Consider the following 18317-nt stretch of genomic DNA (forward strand, 5'->3'; position numbering starts at 1 on the left):
GCTATTTGCAGTTTTCTGGCTTTATCTCTTGGTGTGGTCTCGGAAAATATCTACTCCCTTGCTTTGCACCTAGATGCATACTGCACCAATCGTCATTACAGAAGATAAATGCAATAGATCCATGCCCTAGATGTTTCAGGTCTTTGTATAGCACTTGACAATCTGATCTGCATGGGTTTCCTAGTGCTTTAATTTCTTCCTATTTATTGTCTGTGGGGATTTCTGTTTCTGTCCGTTCTTGAGCGTCCTGGTACTAGCTCTCAGGCTTGTCATCGATTTCTGGATAATCGTCAACCCTGTTGTTTTTATTTCCTACCTCTTCGTAGTCTTCTGCATGCATTGTTGTGAGGTGTAGGTTTATTTCGCTTTCTGTTCTACTGAAGCTGCTATATATATCTCTATCATTCTGATAGTCGTTAACGCTATAATTGTTATCCCATTCAGCGTATCTTTCTTGATCTTCTTTGTTAAAGCCGTTTTCTTACGTTGCTTTAATCTATCTTTCTTTTCTTGGACTTCTGCATTCTTTCGCGTAGTGTTCTGTCTTATTGCAGTTGTAACATTTGACCATAGCTTTGTCGAACCTAACTTTCTTCTTTTCATAGGTTTTTGCTTCTGCGGTCGCATCTAGTTCCATTGGCATTGGTCCATATAGGTCATGTCATCTCTGCCCATAATTGCCTGGCCTATGTCATTATTGATTTGCTGGTAGCGCTGTCCCGTGGCGTCTCTATCCTTGTATTTCTTGTTGTTTTTGCTTAATTTCGTACAGCTTGTCGTTGATCTTGACAGCTTATTCAATAAATTCATCGATATTGTCTGGTCAATCCATCTTGATGAGTTCCACTTGAATGTCTTCTTTTAGCATGTTTTCAAACATTGCAATGAGTACGTCGTCACTATAGTCGAGTATTATGGCGATTTGCTTGAACTTGATTGCTAGTTGTCGTGCAGATCCTGTTTGTTATAGTTGTTGTAGTTACCTTTCTGCATTTCTTGCTTCGTCGATATTGCTAAACGCGAGTTGAAACTTTTCCTTGAATGTCTTGAAGGATCCTAATATTTCCTTAGTGTGGTCATTCCAATCCTTCTTTTTACTATTGTAGTATTCCCTAAGCACTGGTTCAATCTATTGAAACGCTTCTCTAGTGAAGCATGTTGCCACAAAGACTACCTTAGATTCTTTAGTTCTGAGTGATACTGCATTAATTGCCATATGCATGTCCATTTGTATAAGGAAATTCTTAAGTTCTGATCGTTTGTCGTCAAAGATTTAAGGCTTGGGTGTCTTGGATTGTTTTGCTGCCAATTGTACTTCGAGTTCTTGGATCCTCAACTGAAGCCTAGCTATGTTACTGTTTCCTCCTACAGTACTGCTAGTTGGTATTGTAGTATTTCCTGCCATTGTCAATTTCTTAATTAGGTAATACTTTCCTTATCTGGCAATTTTCTTTTAATAGTACTTGAGCCCTAAAATATCACAGAGTCAAGACGATAGCTCTTTTGTCACGGACCTAGATCCACCTTAGTTCTAACAGCGGTGCGTTGTGATACATTAGGATAGTTGAACCTTGCACAGGTTTCAACCAATGAGATAGTGGAGCGTGATAGATCGTATGTAACGAAGTATTGAACAGTAATAAGACGGTGACTGGGAATAGTAACAAACTAAGATAGAAGAGATCCCCCGTACAGCCTGGTGCCCGTACAAGTTAGAATGCCTTGCTGACTCTCACTGTTGTATTTAAGTGACTTATGTCAAAGAGCTATGAAGAACTAAATACATGATGGTAAAAGAGCGTCCTTATATATCCAGTTCCCCACGTTTCGTATACTTTATATCGTATACTTTAAAAGTAGCAAGTATAAAGTATACGATATTCTTCCAATAATATCGCGTTGTTTCGTATACTCTTATCCTGATAAGATAGCAGTATATCTTTCTTATCATTATATGATTCCTGTCTTCTGATTGCACAGTACGCTTTACTGTTCATGACTGGTACTGGTTTCTTCTTGTAATTTGAAACCTTTCCTTTTCCGTAATAGTACCTTTTAGCGTCATGCAATTCAGCTTCGTAACATTCACTGTCACGGACCTGGATCCACCTTAGTTCTAACAGCAGTGCGTCGTGATACGTTAGGATAATTGAACCTCGCACAGGTTCCAACCAATGAAGTAGTGGAGCGTGATGGATCGTACGTAACGAAGTATCGAACGGTAATGGGACGGTGACTGGGAATAGTAACAAACTAAGATAGAAGAGATCCCCCGTACAGCCTGGTGCCCGTACGAGTTAGAATGCCTTGCTGACTCTTACTGTTGTATTCAAGTGACTTATGTCAAAGAGCTATGAAGAACTAAATACATGATGGTAAAAGAGCGTCCTTATATATCCAGTCCTCCTTGTTCCATATACCGTATATCGTCTATCACTTATGGTAGATGGTAGATGATATACTGTTCATCATCCAATGATCGTAGCTCATTGTGTATACCATTTATCTTCCTTATCCTCACGTGACTTCTGTCTTCTGATTGCACAGTACGCTTTACTGTTCATGACTGGTACTGGTTTCTTCTTGTAATTTGAAACCTTTCCTTTTCCGTAATAGTACCTTTTAGCGTCATGCAATTCAGCTTCGTAACATTCACCTTTTTTACATACACTCTCTTTTCATTGCCCCACTGCCAAGCCGCTATAGTGGATACTGTATATTTCAACGTTCCACCAGTCACGTTCTGTTTTGTTTGTGACGTATCTTATGACACTAAGCCCTTCTAGGTCACTTTAACTGTTCAGTTTTAGTAAGGTTTGTAATTTACGAGCAAAATGTGACCAATTAAATACGCTTGTATTACTTAAAGTATTAAGCTAACCATTTGTGGTATACAGCAATAAATTTGCCCTACGAGTGGGGCAGATTAGTGTTTAGGAGGTGAAGCAGGTTTCTGTTACGAAGCTGAATTGCATGACGCTAAAAGGTACTACCACGGAAAAGGAAAGGTTTCAAATTACAAGAAGAAACCAGTACCAGTCATGAACAGTAAAGCGTACTGTGCAATCAGAAGACAGGAATCACGTGATGATAAGAAAGATATACCGCTATCTTATCAGGATAAGAGTATACGAAATAATGCGATATTATTGGAAGAATATCGTATACTTTATACTTGCTACTTTTAAAGTATACGATATAAAGTATACGAAACGTGGGGGACTGGATATATAAGGACGCTCTTTTACCATCATGTATTTAGTTCTTCATAGCTCTTTGACATAAGTCACTTGAATACAACAGTGAGAGTCAGCAAGGCATTCTAACTCGTACGGGCACCAGGCTGTACGGGGGATCTCTTCTATCTTAGTTTGTTACTATTCTCAGTCACCATCTCATTACTGTTCGATACTTCGTTACATACCATCCGCTACACTCCACTATATCATTGGTTGGAACCTGTGCGAGGTTCAATTATCCTAACGTATCACGACGCACCGCTGTTAGAACTAAGGTGGATCCAGGTCCGTGACAAGGGAGAGATTTCGAATCTCTCTGTACTCCGTAGTGGGCACTACGTAGCACGCATAGCCTGCATGGATCAGCTTACAAATACTGCAGGTGATTCGAGCTCGATTAGGGTTAGGGCGTAGCTGGCTTCTCTTTCTCCACTCTCGCTAAGTTATGCCCTGAACAGTGACAGTGGCTGTTGTCAATTTTCGGTCGTCTCCCCAACGCTCGATTCTAGTGGGAATCTGGGGAACCTCAGCAACAATAGACTCGCGTTGAGGTGTCGGAAGAAGCCGATTATGCGGGGTATATACGAAAGCACTGTTCCATAAAACACCGTCCACCATAAATATGCTGTTCCCCAGATTTTGAAGTTGCTCCGGCCTCATTTCGGGCAATCTACGAAGATGGACGAGCTTACCCCACGTCTTCGCGGTGGCCCAAGGAGGGCTTGTGATAACTGTCGCCTACGAAAAATCCGCTGTAATCGTGATCAACCATGTGACAAATGTGAGTCTATCCCTTTGGTCTGTCGGTACAATGATATCGTACGCCGGAAAGGACCGAAGGGCCGTACAGCTCCAGTCTTGACCGCACTTCTGTCAACAGGGAGACCGGAAGCCTCATCGATATATAATCAAGATCCTCAACTTGTCAACGACATGTTTCCCGATATTTTACAGTCGTCGTTAGCACCGCAAGGTGACAGCCCTTACCCAGCCGACTATGATGCCTCACTGTCGCTGTATGAGGAACCTGCAGCTAATCTAGCACCTCTACCACGGCGGATTTCTTCTTCGCAACTCCAAGCATATGTCCAGGCGTTCTTACAACATCTTTACTCTATCATGCCGGTTGTAGATGTGAATTCGCTCTTGCTAGATTGTGCTAGCCCAGAAGCATTGCACCCCCGACGCTATGCTCTCCTTGCTGCCCTCTCAGCTGCCACATATTTCCAATTGAAGAACCATATTCCCCAAAAAGACGCCAATCTCGACACAACCGGATTAGGATACCGCCTGGCTAAAGAGGCGGAGGAAACGCTGCATCAATTTGATCCCCTTGAGGAGCCACATGTCGACACTCTGCTCACCATGTTTTTCTTGTTCGCTGCGTATGGGAATCTTCACAAGCCAGACCGAGCCTGGCATTTCCTCAACCAAAGCATTTCTTTCGCGTACACTTTGAGGCTGAATATAGAGTCTACCTATTGGGTTCTTAACCAAAACGAGGCTGATATATTACGGAGGGTCTACTGGCTTCTTTTTGTCACGGAGCGGTAAGGAAAATCAATAACTTCCGGGCTCGTCCAAAATAGACAATAAGGACGCTGTGAAATGTCTTGCCTAATATTTTCGAACAGTGCGTATGCCCTCCAAACGGGCCGGCCAGTTATGCTTCGCGCTACGATCGAGAAGCCTTCCGTCTTCCGATCTGAGTCTCCAATAACTATGTACGGGTTCAACAGCCTAATATCACTATTTGAGAAAATCACACCTGATGTCTATGAATGGAACATTGGCAACACAGGACGACCTTGCAACCTATCATCCTTGTCAGATATCTATCAATCTGTCGCTTTCACAGCGCCACTGTTAGGTGAGGTGTCGGAAACTAGCCGAGTCGATATAATTCTCACGCAGCAATGGCTGCAAACCCGGCTGTGGCGGTTTTGCATGGGCCGACAACATCTCCATCATACACACAGCGATACGAGACTCCCTAGACAAACTCCAGCGATGGCAGGAAAGATTGTCATGTCCTGTTTGTCATCAGTGACTCAGAAGTCGGCTGACGCACATGGAATAGGATTAGTAAGTTCATCTGCTCTTTCCATCCACTATTTTTTTTTCTACGACGTCTTTATTATCGACGAGAAAAGTAAATAGGAAAGAAGTATATCACTGATAGTACTGGAAGGAACAAAAACTTTACGACATCGGGGAATGTATCTTTCACCTCTCGCAACAACTGTCTCTGAAAACAGACAAATCATTGGAGGTGTCCACAGTTGACGCGAAAGAAGTCTTGTACGGAATCTTAACTTCATTGTCCCGGGTCCGGGGATCTCAATCATACTTATTTCCGGCGCTCCTTCAGCAGTCCCAAGGGCTTCTGGGCTTGGAGGATGTACCCCCACCACTGATCGAGACGTCTCCTACTCCGGAAGCCGATGAACATGGTTTGTCTTAGCAATATTGCGTGCAGTATATAGTGCTGCTCACATTTGTGCAGTATCTGAGGTCTGGAAGTGCGGGAAATTGTGTGTCTAGATCTTGCGGAGTTGTAGAGAGTCCTAGACTCCTAAATCATGGTACACTGTAAATTATGTCTTTTGAGAATCCCATATATTTGTGTTATGCATATTTAAAATTTCCGATAATTCATGACTTCTCTAAACCAACCTCTGCATTCTAGTTTCCCTTTTTATTCCTGGTTCTTGTATCCAAGGGATGGATCTAGACCCTACCCCGCTAATTCCTACCACTGTTGTATAGACCCAACAGATTGAGCTTAGAGCTGAGTAAGATTACTTCATGTTTTCGATAATCATAGTTGCTATACCTCACTTCGTTCAAGCTTATTGCCTGCTTCAGGTATTCGATCCACTTAGTAACCTTCCCGGCCCTTCTTCGGAAAATTGATCAGATGACCATGATCCATGGTAAGCGAGCCTAAAGTCAGCTTGGAAGAAGACCACCCTGCTCCAAGACATTGATTTATGGATGATACTAAGTAAGAGACTCTTCTGATCTAGAATCTGTCTATAGTATACCTTGGCTATAACGAAATGAAGGCCTCTCCATATTTAAATTGATCTCAGGTTGGATGACTTTGGTATAGAACTGAAAAGCATCCTAATTATTGATATCAAAATAGGATATTATATTCGGGTGCCTTTCATCTTCAAATCAAATTCACATCTGAATATATTGATTTATCTCTGTTCGTTATAGCCAGGTCTTGCTGTACTACAGACAGGCTCCATGAATTTTCGGTTGAACAGCCACACGAACTCACATGTGTTTACTTATCCGATTGTTAGTGAGCTGGTCAGTCCAGATATAGTCATGGGCTTATTCAATTGAGCAAACAATCACAGATGAGGCTCTTCAGCCACTCCTAGCCATATAAATGCCTCCAATGGACGAAGGCTAATTCCCTGTCCCGAGAAACTACGGATGGCACGGTCTGGATAGTTTCCGAGGAGAATGGCTCCGGGTCCAACCCGACGACTGAGCATGTCTGGGGGTACCCAATTCACTTCTCGGGGACGGAAATTGGTAACAATCACAGCGGAACCTGCCTCTGAGGCCCGTACGTAAGCAAACACATCAGGGTGATCACTCGAAATGAGCTCAAACGAGCCGTAAACAAGAGTATCAGGGAATTCTTTTCGGAGTCGCAAGATAGTAGCCCAAAACCGGTACACACTCCGCTCGTCGTTGATCTGCATCGCTGCATTGAGATTTCTATAATCATCATGCACCGACATCCAAGGTTGGACGGTCGAAAAGCCGGCATGGCTCGAACCATCCCATTGCATAGGCGTACGCGCGTTATCTCTGGATTTCGATCGGTACTCAGTAAGGCTCACCCCTGGCGAGCCGCTCGTGATAATCCTGATGATCCCTGTCAGATTCCGGATACCCAAAAGCGATCGGAGAAGAGCCTGAATCGGGATGTGAAGGGTAAAAACTCACTCTTTGTAATGATTTAACGTTTCAACATCTCGGTACTGCTCAATTGTCCAATGCGTTGGCACGTTTGGCATACCGAGCTCCTGGCCCTGGTAAATGAAGAGTGTACCACTTTGAAATCCTAAGAAGATGGCCAGCATTTTAGCGGACATGGCACGATTTTCTGGCTCATCAGAACCGAACCGCGAGACAGTACGAGGTTGATCATGGTTTTCAAGATACAATGCATTCCAGCCTTGATGGTTGTGCATAAATGTCTGCCATTTCGACACCGCACGCTTTAGTTCACCCATGTCCCACGTTTTAGAAGTAAACTTGCCACCAGCACCGTGGTCGAGGGAGACACTATTGAGTTTATTTAGTTCTAAAGCTGAAACGCTGCGTGAAATGGGAACTGACATTTCAAAATGGAAGATCATGCTTAGCTCGCCACGATTGTGTCCAACAGCTTTGATGATTTCATCACAGTCATTCACTTCCGGCATTTCTCCAACCGAGAAAGCATCATATTCTTTCAATATCTGGCCTATCTCCTGCAAATATTCGTGAAGCCTTGGTCCACATGCATAGTGCCTAGCACCTTTCTGCCACGGGCCGGCACTGGTAACAGGTGCATCAGGAAAGCGTTGGTCCTTGCTGATGAAATTGATGACATCCATGCGGAAACCATCAGCGCCTCTTTCAAGCCAGAATCGAATTATATCGTGAACGGCACGGCGAACCTTGGGGTTCTCCCAGTTCAGATCGGGTTGTTCTTTTGCAAACAGGTGCAAGTAATATTCGCCGGATGGTTCGTGATATTCCCATGCACTTCCTAAGTGAAGGAACTTTTGTTAGAACATTCCCCTTGTTTTTCTACAGCAAAAAGAAGGAACTGATGTCCACCAAGTGACGTCCACTTACCTCCGAAATACGAAACCCAGTTGTTCGGTGGTTGTGGTTTCCCATCCTGGCCAAATACCGGTTTACGCCAGATATACCAGTCACGGAACGGATTGGACGGTGACGATATTGCTTCTTGAAACCAATGATGCTGATCCGAAGTATGATTTGCGACTAGATCAAGCACTAGCTTCATACCCCGTTCGTGAAGCGCAGCAGCAAGTCGGTCAACATCCTCCACTGTTCCATATGGGGGATGGATATTGTAATAGTCGGAAATATCATAGCCCATGTCAACTTGTGGGGAGGTGAAGATTGGACTTAGCCAGACAATATCGACGCCTAGCCCTTGAATATAATCAAGCTTCGAAATGATCCCTTGAAGATCGCCGATGCCGTCTCCGTTTGAGTCCTTGAATGATGGCGGGTATATTTGGTAGACAGTGCTTTCTTTCCACCAAGCCCTAGCAGGTTTCTGTGCTGTTTGCGCAGTGGAAGAACTTTTTGAATTGAATGAGAGCATTTTGTGGGACTGTAATATGGGACATCGGGTCCTTCTATCTTTTTGAGGTATGAAATGCAAAGTATTGTGGTCGTCTCGTCAGTAGTTTACAAACTCCCCCGTTACTTGCAAGTATATGAGGGGGGAGCATATTTATATAGTAGTTGATGTTTTGGTTTCTTTATAAATGCATCCTTACACGCAATTTATGAGATAGTATCGCTTATGACCCCCACGCTATAAACTCGATACCTGTGTCCCATCAACCGGTACTTCTCCGGAAATTGGAATAGAGCGATGAGGTTCAATTATTTGCAGTTCACCGATGAAGGACCGGAAAAGGCCCGGCATGTCAAAGTTTTTGTTACTAAGTCGTTTTGTCGTTTACCCCGGAGCCCCGCAACTCCAGAAAGATAGAATAAAAGTTTTTTGGAAGAGTCAGAGCTCATTGCACAGATTTCCAACCGAAGAAATCCCGGAATCGTATCATTGTCCCCAGATGAAAGTTTTCGCCATTTGTTCTATGTAGCTCAGATGTGAAAATAACGAGTTGAAATGACATATAAGATGACGAGATGATAGCAATTATTTGTCTCTCAGACCTACAACTTTGGAAGCTATTCCTGGACAGACGGGCTTTTCACGACTAGAACACGCACACTTTTCTCACCACTTCTTGCTCTGACAGATCAAGATGGGATCCAAGTCGACAGCAATACACCTTGAAGGGAAAGAAACTCTTGACATAGATGACACCCTCATCCACGATGCCCAGTTAGCTACGACAAAAGAACATCGCATGACACTCTGGGCAGGCTTGAAGCTATATCCAAAAGCCGTCGGTTGGTCACTTCTGATCTCGTCTGCGATTATCATGGAGGGATACGATGTTGTGCTCATGGGCTCATTCTACGCTTTCCCAGCGTTCAATATGAGGTACGGTCATGTCTTGTCGGATGGATCGTATGGTCTATCAGCACCATGGCAAGCCGGTCTATCCAACGCAATGAACTGTGGGCAAATCATCGGCCTCTTTGCAAACGGTATCATCTCAGAACGGTTTGGATACCGTAAAACAATGATGTATTCCCTAGTGGCTACGATGTCGTTTATCTTTATTCTTTTCTTTGCCCCAAATGTCCAAACTTTACTCGTCGGCGAGATTTTGATGGGCATCCCGTTAGGTGTTTATCAAACTCTTAGTGTTACCTACGCTTCCGAGGTGTGTCCTGTGGCACTCCGTGCCTACTTGACAACTTACGTGAACCTCTGCTGGGTGATTGGACAACTGATCGCATCAGGTGTGCTGAAGGGCCTTTCTGGTCGCGCTGACCAATGGGCATATCGAATCCCATTTGCGGTGCAATGGGTATGGCCTATCCCTATTTTCCTTGGAGTCTACTTTGCGCCTGAGAGCCCCTGGTGGCTGGTTCGCAAAGGCCGTCGCGACGACGCTACCGACTCTCTTCTTCGTCTTACCTCTCAGACCGATACGGACTTCAACGCCGAAGAAACGGTTGCGATGATGGTTCACACCAATGAAATAGAAAAAGAAGTCAACACCGGTACCTCATACCTGGATTGCTTCCGCGGTACTGACCGCCGTCGAACGGAGGTGGCCTGCTTAATATGGGCGGCTCAGAACCTTTGTGGCTCAGGACTAATGTCGTACTCGACAGTTTTCTACGAGCGTGCCGGCCTGGCTATCTCACAATCTTTCAACATGTCCCTTGGTCAATACGCAATAGGGTTTTGCGGCACCGTCTTCTCCTGGTTTCTAATGACGCGTTTCGGTCGCCGCACTCTATATGTTGGTGGTCTCGCTATTCTGACGGTTCTTCTTCTCGTTGTGGGTTTCATCTCCATTGCCCCGGAAACTAGCAGCACAGCCTGGGCTACTGGTTCTATGCTCCTTGTCTATACATTCTTCTATGATTCTTCGGTTGGCCCAGTCTGTTACTCTCTCGTATCAGAGATGCCTAGTACACGCTTACGTATTAAAACCGTGGCTCTTGCACGGAACTTATACAACTGCTTTAGCATCCTGAATGGTGTCATAATTCCATATATGTTGAATGTTGATGCCTGGAACTGGCGAGGTCGAGCTGGCTTTTTCTGGGGTGGGCTTGCTTTTCTGTGCTGGGTATGGGCGTTTTGGCGGCTCCCCGAGCCCAAAGGGAGGACGTATGCAGAGATGGACAAGCTATTTGAGCAAAAAGTACCCGCTCGCAAGTTCGCTACGACGGAAGTACGGCTATTCAGTGAAGAGGCAGCAGAGAGCCCAGGCCAAGTTTAGGACAGTGAGACCTGTCAATTGGTACTATCACTGCAAGTGCACAATGTTGATTAGTCAAATACAAATAGTTAACGAGTCAAATGATTTGGCTAACTTATATAATGTTGATCTAAGTCTATAGCATATGGAAAGAAAATTATCCTTTGCGACGTTGCTGGTTAAAGTCAGAATTGCGCAGCCAATTGACTGGGCAACTGACGTAAAGAAGGTTCATGAAGCTGGTGCCAAATAATATTTCCTTTGAAACTGTTATTCATGAGGTATAATTGAGAGTCTTGAATACAGTAAAACCAACAGTAGACGACAGTCGAGGAAATTTGCTTCATGTAGGACTTGACTTAGGGTTGATTAGGGCTTTTTTTTCTGCCAAGGGACAAGGCACCAAGGCAGCGAGATAAGATGAGGCTGATAAGATAAGATATCCAGGTAATCATCCCCCTTGAGTAACTCTCTGTCTTCTCCTCACCACTCACTGACAACGAAGAGCATGAAGATCTAACCATAAGCAAACCCGCACAAAACTTTGGGAACTCATACTAACTACCTGAGTACCTGATATATTAAACGCTTGAATCCAAGACCCAATCCCGAATCCATCCGTAAAGCCACTCGGATTTAATCGCTTCCAATCCCAGCAATGAAGGATAACTTTCGGACGTCTGCTTTGTGGCGAGCGGTTTTGGTGGTTTATTATTATCAGCACCCGACAGACTTGTATAAAACTCTAAGAGTTTTACCGCAGGATTTTCCCAGAGCACATCTGCAGTAACCAGTTCCTTCGGAGTACTCTTCCCTATGGTAGTAGTGGACTTGAGAAGATTCAACCATTCGTCGTATTTGACTGCCTTGATCCGTGTGTCCTTTTCATCTGCAGAAGATGGTAATGCATCCAAGATGTCAATAAGTGTCGGAAGAAGACTTTGCCACTTGACCCAATTTGGATTTATTGGATGGAAAACCCTGGCACCAGATCCTTCAACAGTTTCAGTCGAAGAAAGGCCAAACAGAATCTCAACAAGTAACGATGCAAGCTGATCGATCGGGACCCAGTCAATTCTATCTAACACACCGGCTGTATCTTCGTTCCCTTCGGTCATAGAGGAAATAGAAGAGCCCAGAGTTTCAGGAATTGCCTTGAGATAGCGAGAACTAATAACCAGACTAGGGAGCCATTCATGGCGATTCCACCCATGCGGAGAACCCTGTTCTTTTGTCACTGTGCCTGCGATTTGACCAACTCGAGCAATACCGATGTTCTTGTGGTCGAGTTTTTGGGCCGCATAATTCAGCATTCTTTCTGCCACGTATTTGCTTTCGGCGTAACCCATGGGCGCTGAACACATGGGATTGATGATGATCTCTTCCGGAACTAGGTCGTTGTGGACAGCATCGGGGATTTTGTGATAACTTGATACAGCACTGATGGACGAGAGGAATAGAGTCGACACTGGCTGCCGCTTTGCATGTGCTGTGAATGAGATGATCCCTAAGACACCACTTAAACTTGACTGGAATGACTGAAGAGCCTGATTGAAATTAACAGGCCAGGCGTTGTGAATGAAATGTGTCACGTTCGACTGCAGTTGTTGATATAACTCTTCATTTAGTCCGAAATTGGGTTGCGACAGATCTGTGGTCAAAAAAGTGACACGATCTGGGGGTAGTTCAGTCTGAATGCCCCTTTTCGCATTTCGGGTTTTTTGAAGTGTCTCAGAATCAGCAGCACGATTGAAGCAGTATACGTGCGCGATATGGTCGTTCTGTAGAAGTTTCTGCAGGATGTACGATCCTACCGCACCAGTTGAGCCTGTAAGAGCAACTACTGCTCGTTGGTCTAGCTTATTGTCTTCTTTTGCAGAAGGCTCTTGTTTACTATATTCAGACTTCACGGCAGCTATCTTGTCTATCTCTGCCTCGTACTTATGCAGTAGATCCGTGATGGTTTTTATACGTTTTGTTGCCAAATCGCTGTTGGAGTCAGACTGAGAGAGAACACTCTTCATAAGCTGTTCGACGGAGGGACTCCCGTATATCATGCTAGGTGCAACATTGAGTTCCCGACTGAGATGCAAGGCCTGAAGGGAATCCATTGCCAAGGTGAAAAAATCTGATTCGTTGTCAAAACTGCTGCTATCCCACTGAGTCACCTCTGCTACAAGATCGTGCAGAGTTTTCAAAAGTGTTTCCGGATTTTTCGGGTCGATCGAGGCCAATTTACTGCCCAACAGCCTATTACTTGCATTCGCCGCATACAACGTGTTGATTTCTTTTTCATACATGGCCAAGGTTGCTGCTCGTTGTACGGTGCCTTTTGCTGCACGAGCCATCGGCTTCGACGGATTGACGAGTAAGATGTTGTCTCTTGAAACACGAGCATGTGCAGGACATTGATTATTGGCCATCTGAACAAGAGGCCAAATGCGCTCAATAAACTGATTATGCTCGTCCCCAGCCAGAATTTCGGTGTTATGACGCTCGACTAGTAAGCATGCTTCAAAGCGTTGAGACCCAGCAACCAATACTGAGCGAATCTCTGGGTGACGAGATACCTCCTGCTCAAAGGATATTGGATTGGTTTTCTCTCCGTTCAAGAATACAATAATATCATCCTTACGACCACGATATCTCCATAGTCCGGGCATATCTGGATGTGGACTCAGCAAATCCCTCGTTTCGTATTCTTTCAATTCCGGGAAGTGAAGAAATACAGGCTGGAACTCTTCGTTCGAGGGACTTCGAACAATAACCATCTCATACAAATCACCATAATGGTGACGGTATTCGACGTTTAGCGTTGGATGAAGCTGAATATACGACCAATTCTTTCTTTTGAGGTCTCTGTCAGGCGAGTGAATTTGACTCAGCAAGCTTACCTCACTTGAGCCCGTTGTTTGGTACACTGGCATTTTGGAAGCAACAGTATCACCGGCTTGTCGGGGTACGCTACCACCGGCAAAGTACAGATGACTCAATTTCTGAGACACCAGCTCCAATGCAGCAAGCTCTTTGCTCAAGTCCTCTAGAATGAAAGGCAACACAAACGCCCAATCCATATCGCAATGTCTGACTGCGTCGAGGAACTGATCCGTCGTCAGGGGCTGGCCAGGCAATGGGAACACAGGCACACAGTCATTGAACGCGGAGACCATAAGCCCAAATCCAATTCCCGAGATATGGAAGGGTGCCAGGAAGGTAAACCAGTGTCCTGTGCGAAGAGTATCATTTCCACTGATGAAATCCCCTGTTGATGGAGCTGGTAGAGCTGTCACATTGACGGTTCGAGTAACGAATTGATGCGTGTATATCAATGGTTTCGGAATTCCTGTTGAACCAGAAGTATGTAGGATGAAGATAGGTTCATCCTTGGCTTCTTCGTATGACTTTTCATACGGGTAGTCCTCCGGTGTGCCGTCGCTAGAATCAAGGAGGTCGCGGAGCGAAGGAATATGGACTGTCGTTTCTATACTAGTTGGCCCTTCAAGGATCGTATTCACGGCTGGGAGTTGGGGATCTGTAGTAACCAGTTTCTTGCATTGGAGTTTTTCCAGTAGATGCAACTGAGCAACTTTGCTGTTCCGAGGTGATGGCAAAAACGTCTATAAGTATCATGTTAGATGCCCATACCGTTTTCTTCTTTTGGGTACTAATTACTGCTACTTACTTTGTATCCCACCTTTATTGCCGCAAGCACCACAATAAAATACCTCAAATCAAACGGACCGATATATGCTATTGTCTCAAAACTGGAACTTGGCTGTAGTTTGCCATCCAGAAGCCAGGCTACCTTATTCACGGCATTGAAGACCTGCAAATTGGTCGCAGTCTCAAGCCCTAGCGCGTATGTCGTGTCCGAAACAGGAAATTGAGCCCAAGCTCCATCAGGGTTGCATTGTGCTCTGGTTTTGAGCACTGATGGGAGTAGTTGTTGGCTGTTTGTTTGGAGGTCACCTTTTCCCATTGTAATTTTCCGAATTTCTGTTGTTGATCTTCCCTTTAGTGCCAGATATGTTAAAAAGCCATTTAATTCGAGAAGGGCATACTGAATTATTTATAGTCGAACCCGACAATATCAACATCGCACATAGGCATTTCGCTGGGTGAAATTTGAATGCGATCGGAAAGTTTTGCTGCAATTGTCTTAGGGTATGTATCTAGCAAGCTAGGAACATGTAGAACGACAACCTATCAGGTTGAGTGTTTGCGTAGTTCGTACGGCTAGATGTAACGTTTTCCAATTGAAGTATTTGGCATGCCACGACTTTAGTGGTTTGTGGACGCATAGTCCAAGATCGTTCCGAGTCCGTGGCTGACTGAACATTGAAGTTGTCTAGGTATTCCTAGACTGAATAGTGATGTGTTATTCATTTCAGCTCGCCTGTAAATTCAAATCGCTTAATATTGCTATGCATGGATTACAGGATGAGGGGACAATATGAGGGGCATTCAAAGATTCGTTCTTGTATGCTTCAAATATTTCACCGTCTTCCATCACCCGACGATGGGTCAACTACCGTAAAGGTGCCCGTTTTCTTCAACATGTTGAGATACCTGATATGCCCCGGATGATGCTAACAGAAACATAAAGAGTCGGCCAATTAGCTTCTCAAAATAGTTGACATCACTCTTCAATTATTTCAGTCTCCGTAAAAATCAGATTATTATCCGTTACGCTGATATCGTTAATCTAGGGCATCGTTATGCTCCCAGCAAGATGGATGTGGGGGCTTCTCGCGTTAGGGTTATCAAGCATAACGTTATGGTCTCCGACAACGAGAAATATAAAAAGGTTCCAAATGGCGAGACGGAATTTGTTTTGAAATCAGATCCATTGATCAAAAAGTACCCTGCTTACACTCATCGCCATACTTTTACAATAATAATTTGAAGTTCAGCGTGAGGACATTATCTCTTCAACCAATTGGTCTCGGAACAAGACCTCAGTCTAACAGTTGTCTCTTTAGCAACGAACAATCTACACCATGGCCGGAAACAACAATTATTCTATGCACTCAATCGTCGCCGCATATGGCGTCGGACTCGCTCCTCATGGCTACTATTTCATCAAGATGATGGCCAACGCAAAGGGTCAAGCGAGCAATATCCTGTAAGCCCTAACCTTACCCGTGGCATCTCGAAAGCGGAAGAGAGGACTGACGGATGTAACAGACCACGAGAAAACTTGACCAATCTGAAAGGTCGCATTCCGGCTCACGTATGGGATAAACTCGCCAGGGCACGCGGAGCGCATTTGAATGCTTTGGAGAGCTTGCCCATGTTTGCTGCTGCCATGGTATGTTCATTCACATATACCCAGATATGATTGCATACGAATCTGACACCTGTTTAGCTCGCAGGAAACCTAGCAAAGCTCCCATCAAGCGAGCTGAATACCCTTGCTGTTGAATATATTGGCGCACGTCTGTTGTATACCGCTGTGTACCTCGGAGTGCGATCCGAAGCAGCAAGTTACTTGCGTACTGGTATATGGGCCTGGAGTATCTCGATTCCTGTCTGGGGTTTGATCAAAGCAGGGAGGATGTTGAACTCGTCTAGTGAATTAAGCGGTCCCCTTTAACTGTTGAATACTTTGATGTAGATAGTATACTGAGTTATTTGTTCTTGCTGTAGAATGCCATGGCTTCTCAATTATTCACAGCTGAGATCCCTGCATAGCCAACCCCTTTTCACCTCTCTTCTTCCTAGCTTGGTTACTCCGAGTCACCAGTTCCGTGTCAAACGCCCACCACCATTTTTCAAACATGAGCTGGCCAATCTCCCATCCGCATGGCTCAAACGGGTCACTGCCTAGGACTTTTACACCTTCACCGCCCGTGTCTTCCATATCTTCCACCAACTGGATAAGGCCCATGGGACTTTGCGCGGTTTTTGGCCGTAAGTTTGGCGGAAGATTGAAGATCTGAATTAGCTTATCTCTTGTGCTTGGCCATGGGAGGAGATCCAGAAGGGGATGATGTGGGATGAGGAGCTGGGTGCTTGTGGGACGAAGGTGTGTTGGTAGTGTAGCGGAAAGCGCCACCTCTGCCGATGAGGAATCGGTGGTTACCATTGATAACGATGGAGGTGACAGAGACGGTGAAGACGAGGATGAAGTGCCTTGTCCCTGGTAAAATGGACTGATTGCTCCCAGGTCCCATATCAATTCGGCAATTTGTAATCGTTGAGCTACCTGTAATGCTGCATTGAGTAGGGTGAGAGGCGGGACTTCCAGGAGCCGGTCGTCAGGAAAGGTAAAGATTGCGGATTCTGATGTTTGAAGTTCATCGGATATGTCTCCGGTCTCGTATGAGGAGGGGGTAGTATCATCTGATCTGTCGAGGAGACTATCTAGTAGTTGGTGCTCACTCTCAAAAGTGGACATGTCCATCTGTGGCGATGTTCCGAAAGCAGATAAGGTAAAAGTGTCGTTTATGTCGATGGCCGGATACATTAAAGATTGCGAATTGAAGGGCGACAGAAAAGACATGTCGAATTGTGCAGGCTGATCGTCATCCTCATTATTAAAGGGTAAAGATGACACTGGCGTATATCGCACCGCGCCGTCCGCTGCACCGAGATCGGTCTGAACCTCGAGCTGGTCAGACACTTCTTCCTCTCGAGACTCTCGCCTAGTCCGAGACGCTTTAGACCTATTTATCGTAGAGTCCTCATTCACAACCCCATCATATTTTACCCGAGACTCCAATGCTCGCAGACGTTCTCTCCTTCTTTGTCCTACGGTGGCATGTTAGCATATATCGCGAGAGAAATCGGCTGGAGAGACATTACGATATCGCCTTTGAGCCAGGACGTTTAACACACGCTTCCGTTCAGCGGCGTCCTCGGTAAGTTCTGGGACTACAAGAGATTCAGCCTTGGACTTTCCGGCCATTGTCACCTAGACAAGGAGGTCGATCATAACTGTTAGAGGGTAGTTACAGTATTGAGAACGTTGCATCGAGGGATGAAGAAGACTAAATGAAACTTTACGATATGTCCTCATGGTTGACTGAGCACACCGACATGTGATTGGCCGAAGGGGTCTCTGGGTTCTGCGGGGTGCTCGTATTCACACAACAGAGAAACATTTCGTAACACGGCTTTTTGAAAGACACAAGGACTCAGTGGCACAGGGGTTTACCGATATCTCGCTACGGCAGATAGAACTCATCGCATGCTCTATAGGGTTAGGGTTATATTCTCATAGTACATGGCGAGTAACGAGAGTTTCAACTAGTCAGGTAACATCCTCGCTCTCTAGTATCAAATCAAGGCAGACTTAGTCAGCATTCTCGGACTAGGGCTGACAACGGCACGCATGAGCTGAACAATATCTTTGTACGTCTGAGGCAGGCGGAAAGTCGGCGAGAGACGATCATGGATAAAGTTGTTTCACTGACTCGTTAGTGTAGACATTGAAACATCTTAG

General features: G+C 45.0%; 6 protein-coding genes across 7 annotated transcripts; 3 read left to right on the plus strand and 3 right to left on the minus strand.

The window, feature by feature from the left end:
* The first annotated feature begins 3733 nt into the window (after positions 1-3733).
* Positions 3734-5872, plus strand: TSTA_112540 (uncharacterized protein). Of its 2 annotated transcripts, XM_002481368.1 has the most exons (4): positions 3734-4020; positions 4120-4789; positions 4874-5324; positions 5431-5872. In XM_002481368.1, exons 1-4 carry the CDS (start codon positions 3918-3920, stop codon positions 5701-5703), a joined length of 1497 nt encoding a protein of 498 aa, XP_002481413.1. In that variant the 5' UTR covers positions 3734-3917; the 3' UTR covers positions 5704-5872. The 2 variants fall into 2 exon arrangements, with proteins under 2 accessions (XP_002481413.1, XP_002481412.1); XM_002481367.1 differs by having other exon boundaries at positions 3734-4789.
* A 616-nt stretch (positions 5873-6488) lies between these two features.
* Positions 6489-8616, minus strand: TSTA_112550 (alpha-amylase, putative; the record flags this gene model as incomplete). Its single annotated transcript, XM_002481369.1, has 4 exons — positions 6489-7133; positions 7215-7556; positions 7611-8025; positions 8115-8616. The coding sequence occupies 4 exons, from the start codon at positions 8614-8616 to the stop codon at positions 6608-6610; spliced, it is 1785 nt and encodes a 594-aa protein (XP_002481414.1). The 3' UTR covers positions 6489-6607.
* A 673-nt stretch (positions 8617-9289) lies between these two features.
* Positions 9290-11123, plus strand: TSTA_112560 (MFS maltose permease MalP; the record flags this gene model as incomplete). Its single annotated transcript, XM_002481370.1, has 2 exons — positions 9290-10885; positions 11013-11123. 2 exons carry the CDS (start codon positions 9290-9292, stop codon positions 11121-11123), a joined length of 1707 nt encoding a protein of 568 aa, XP_002481415.1.
* Positions 11124-11152: 29 nt separating this feature from the next.
* TSTA_112570 (NRPS-like enzyme, putative) lies at positions 11153-14849 on the minus strand (the record flags this gene model as incomplete). Its single annotated transcript, XM_002481371.1, has 2 exons — positions 11153-14487; positions 14553-14849. The coding sequence occupies 2 exons, from the start codon at positions 14847-14849 to the stop codon at positions 11452-11454; spliced, it is 3333 nt and encodes a 1110-aa protein (XP_002481416.1). The 3' UTR covers positions 11153-11451.
* A 387-nt stretch (positions 14850-15236) lies between these two features.
* Positions 15237-16466, plus strand: TSTA_112580 (uncharacterized protein; the record flags this gene model as incomplete). The annotated part of the gene is made up of 5 exons (XM_002481372.1): positions 15237-15403; positions 15477-15784; positions 15853-15995; positions 16058-16181; positions 16239-16466. Exons 3-5 carry the CDS (start codon positions 15871-15873, stop codon positions 16464-16466), a joined length of 477 nt encoding a protein of 158 aa, XP_002481417.1. The 5' UTR covers positions 15237-15403; positions 15477-15784; positions 15853-15870.
* TSTA_112590 (uncharacterized protein) lies at positions 16426-17854 on the minus strand. The gene is made up of 2 exons (XM_002481373.1): positions 17678-17854; positions 16426-17623 (listed from the first exon to the last, which is right to left on the minus strand). The coding sequence occupies exons 1-2, from the start codon at positions 17778-17780 to the stop codon at positions 16542-16544; spliced, it is 1185 nt and encodes a 394-aa protein (XP_002481418.1). The 5' UTR covers positions 17781-17854; the 3' UTR covers positions 16426-16541.
* Between the last annotated feature and the right edge of the window lie 463 nt (positions 17855-18317).

This window comes from Talaromyces stipitatus, genomic scaffold (assembly GCF_000003125.1).
Source record: "Talaromyces stipitatus ATCC 10500 scf_1105507295555 genomic scaffold, whole genome shotgun sequence".
Taxonomy (NCBI): domain Eukaryota; kingdom Fungi; phylum Ascomycota; class Eurotiomycetes; order Eurotiales; family Trichocomaceae; genus Talaromyces; species Talaromyces stipitatus.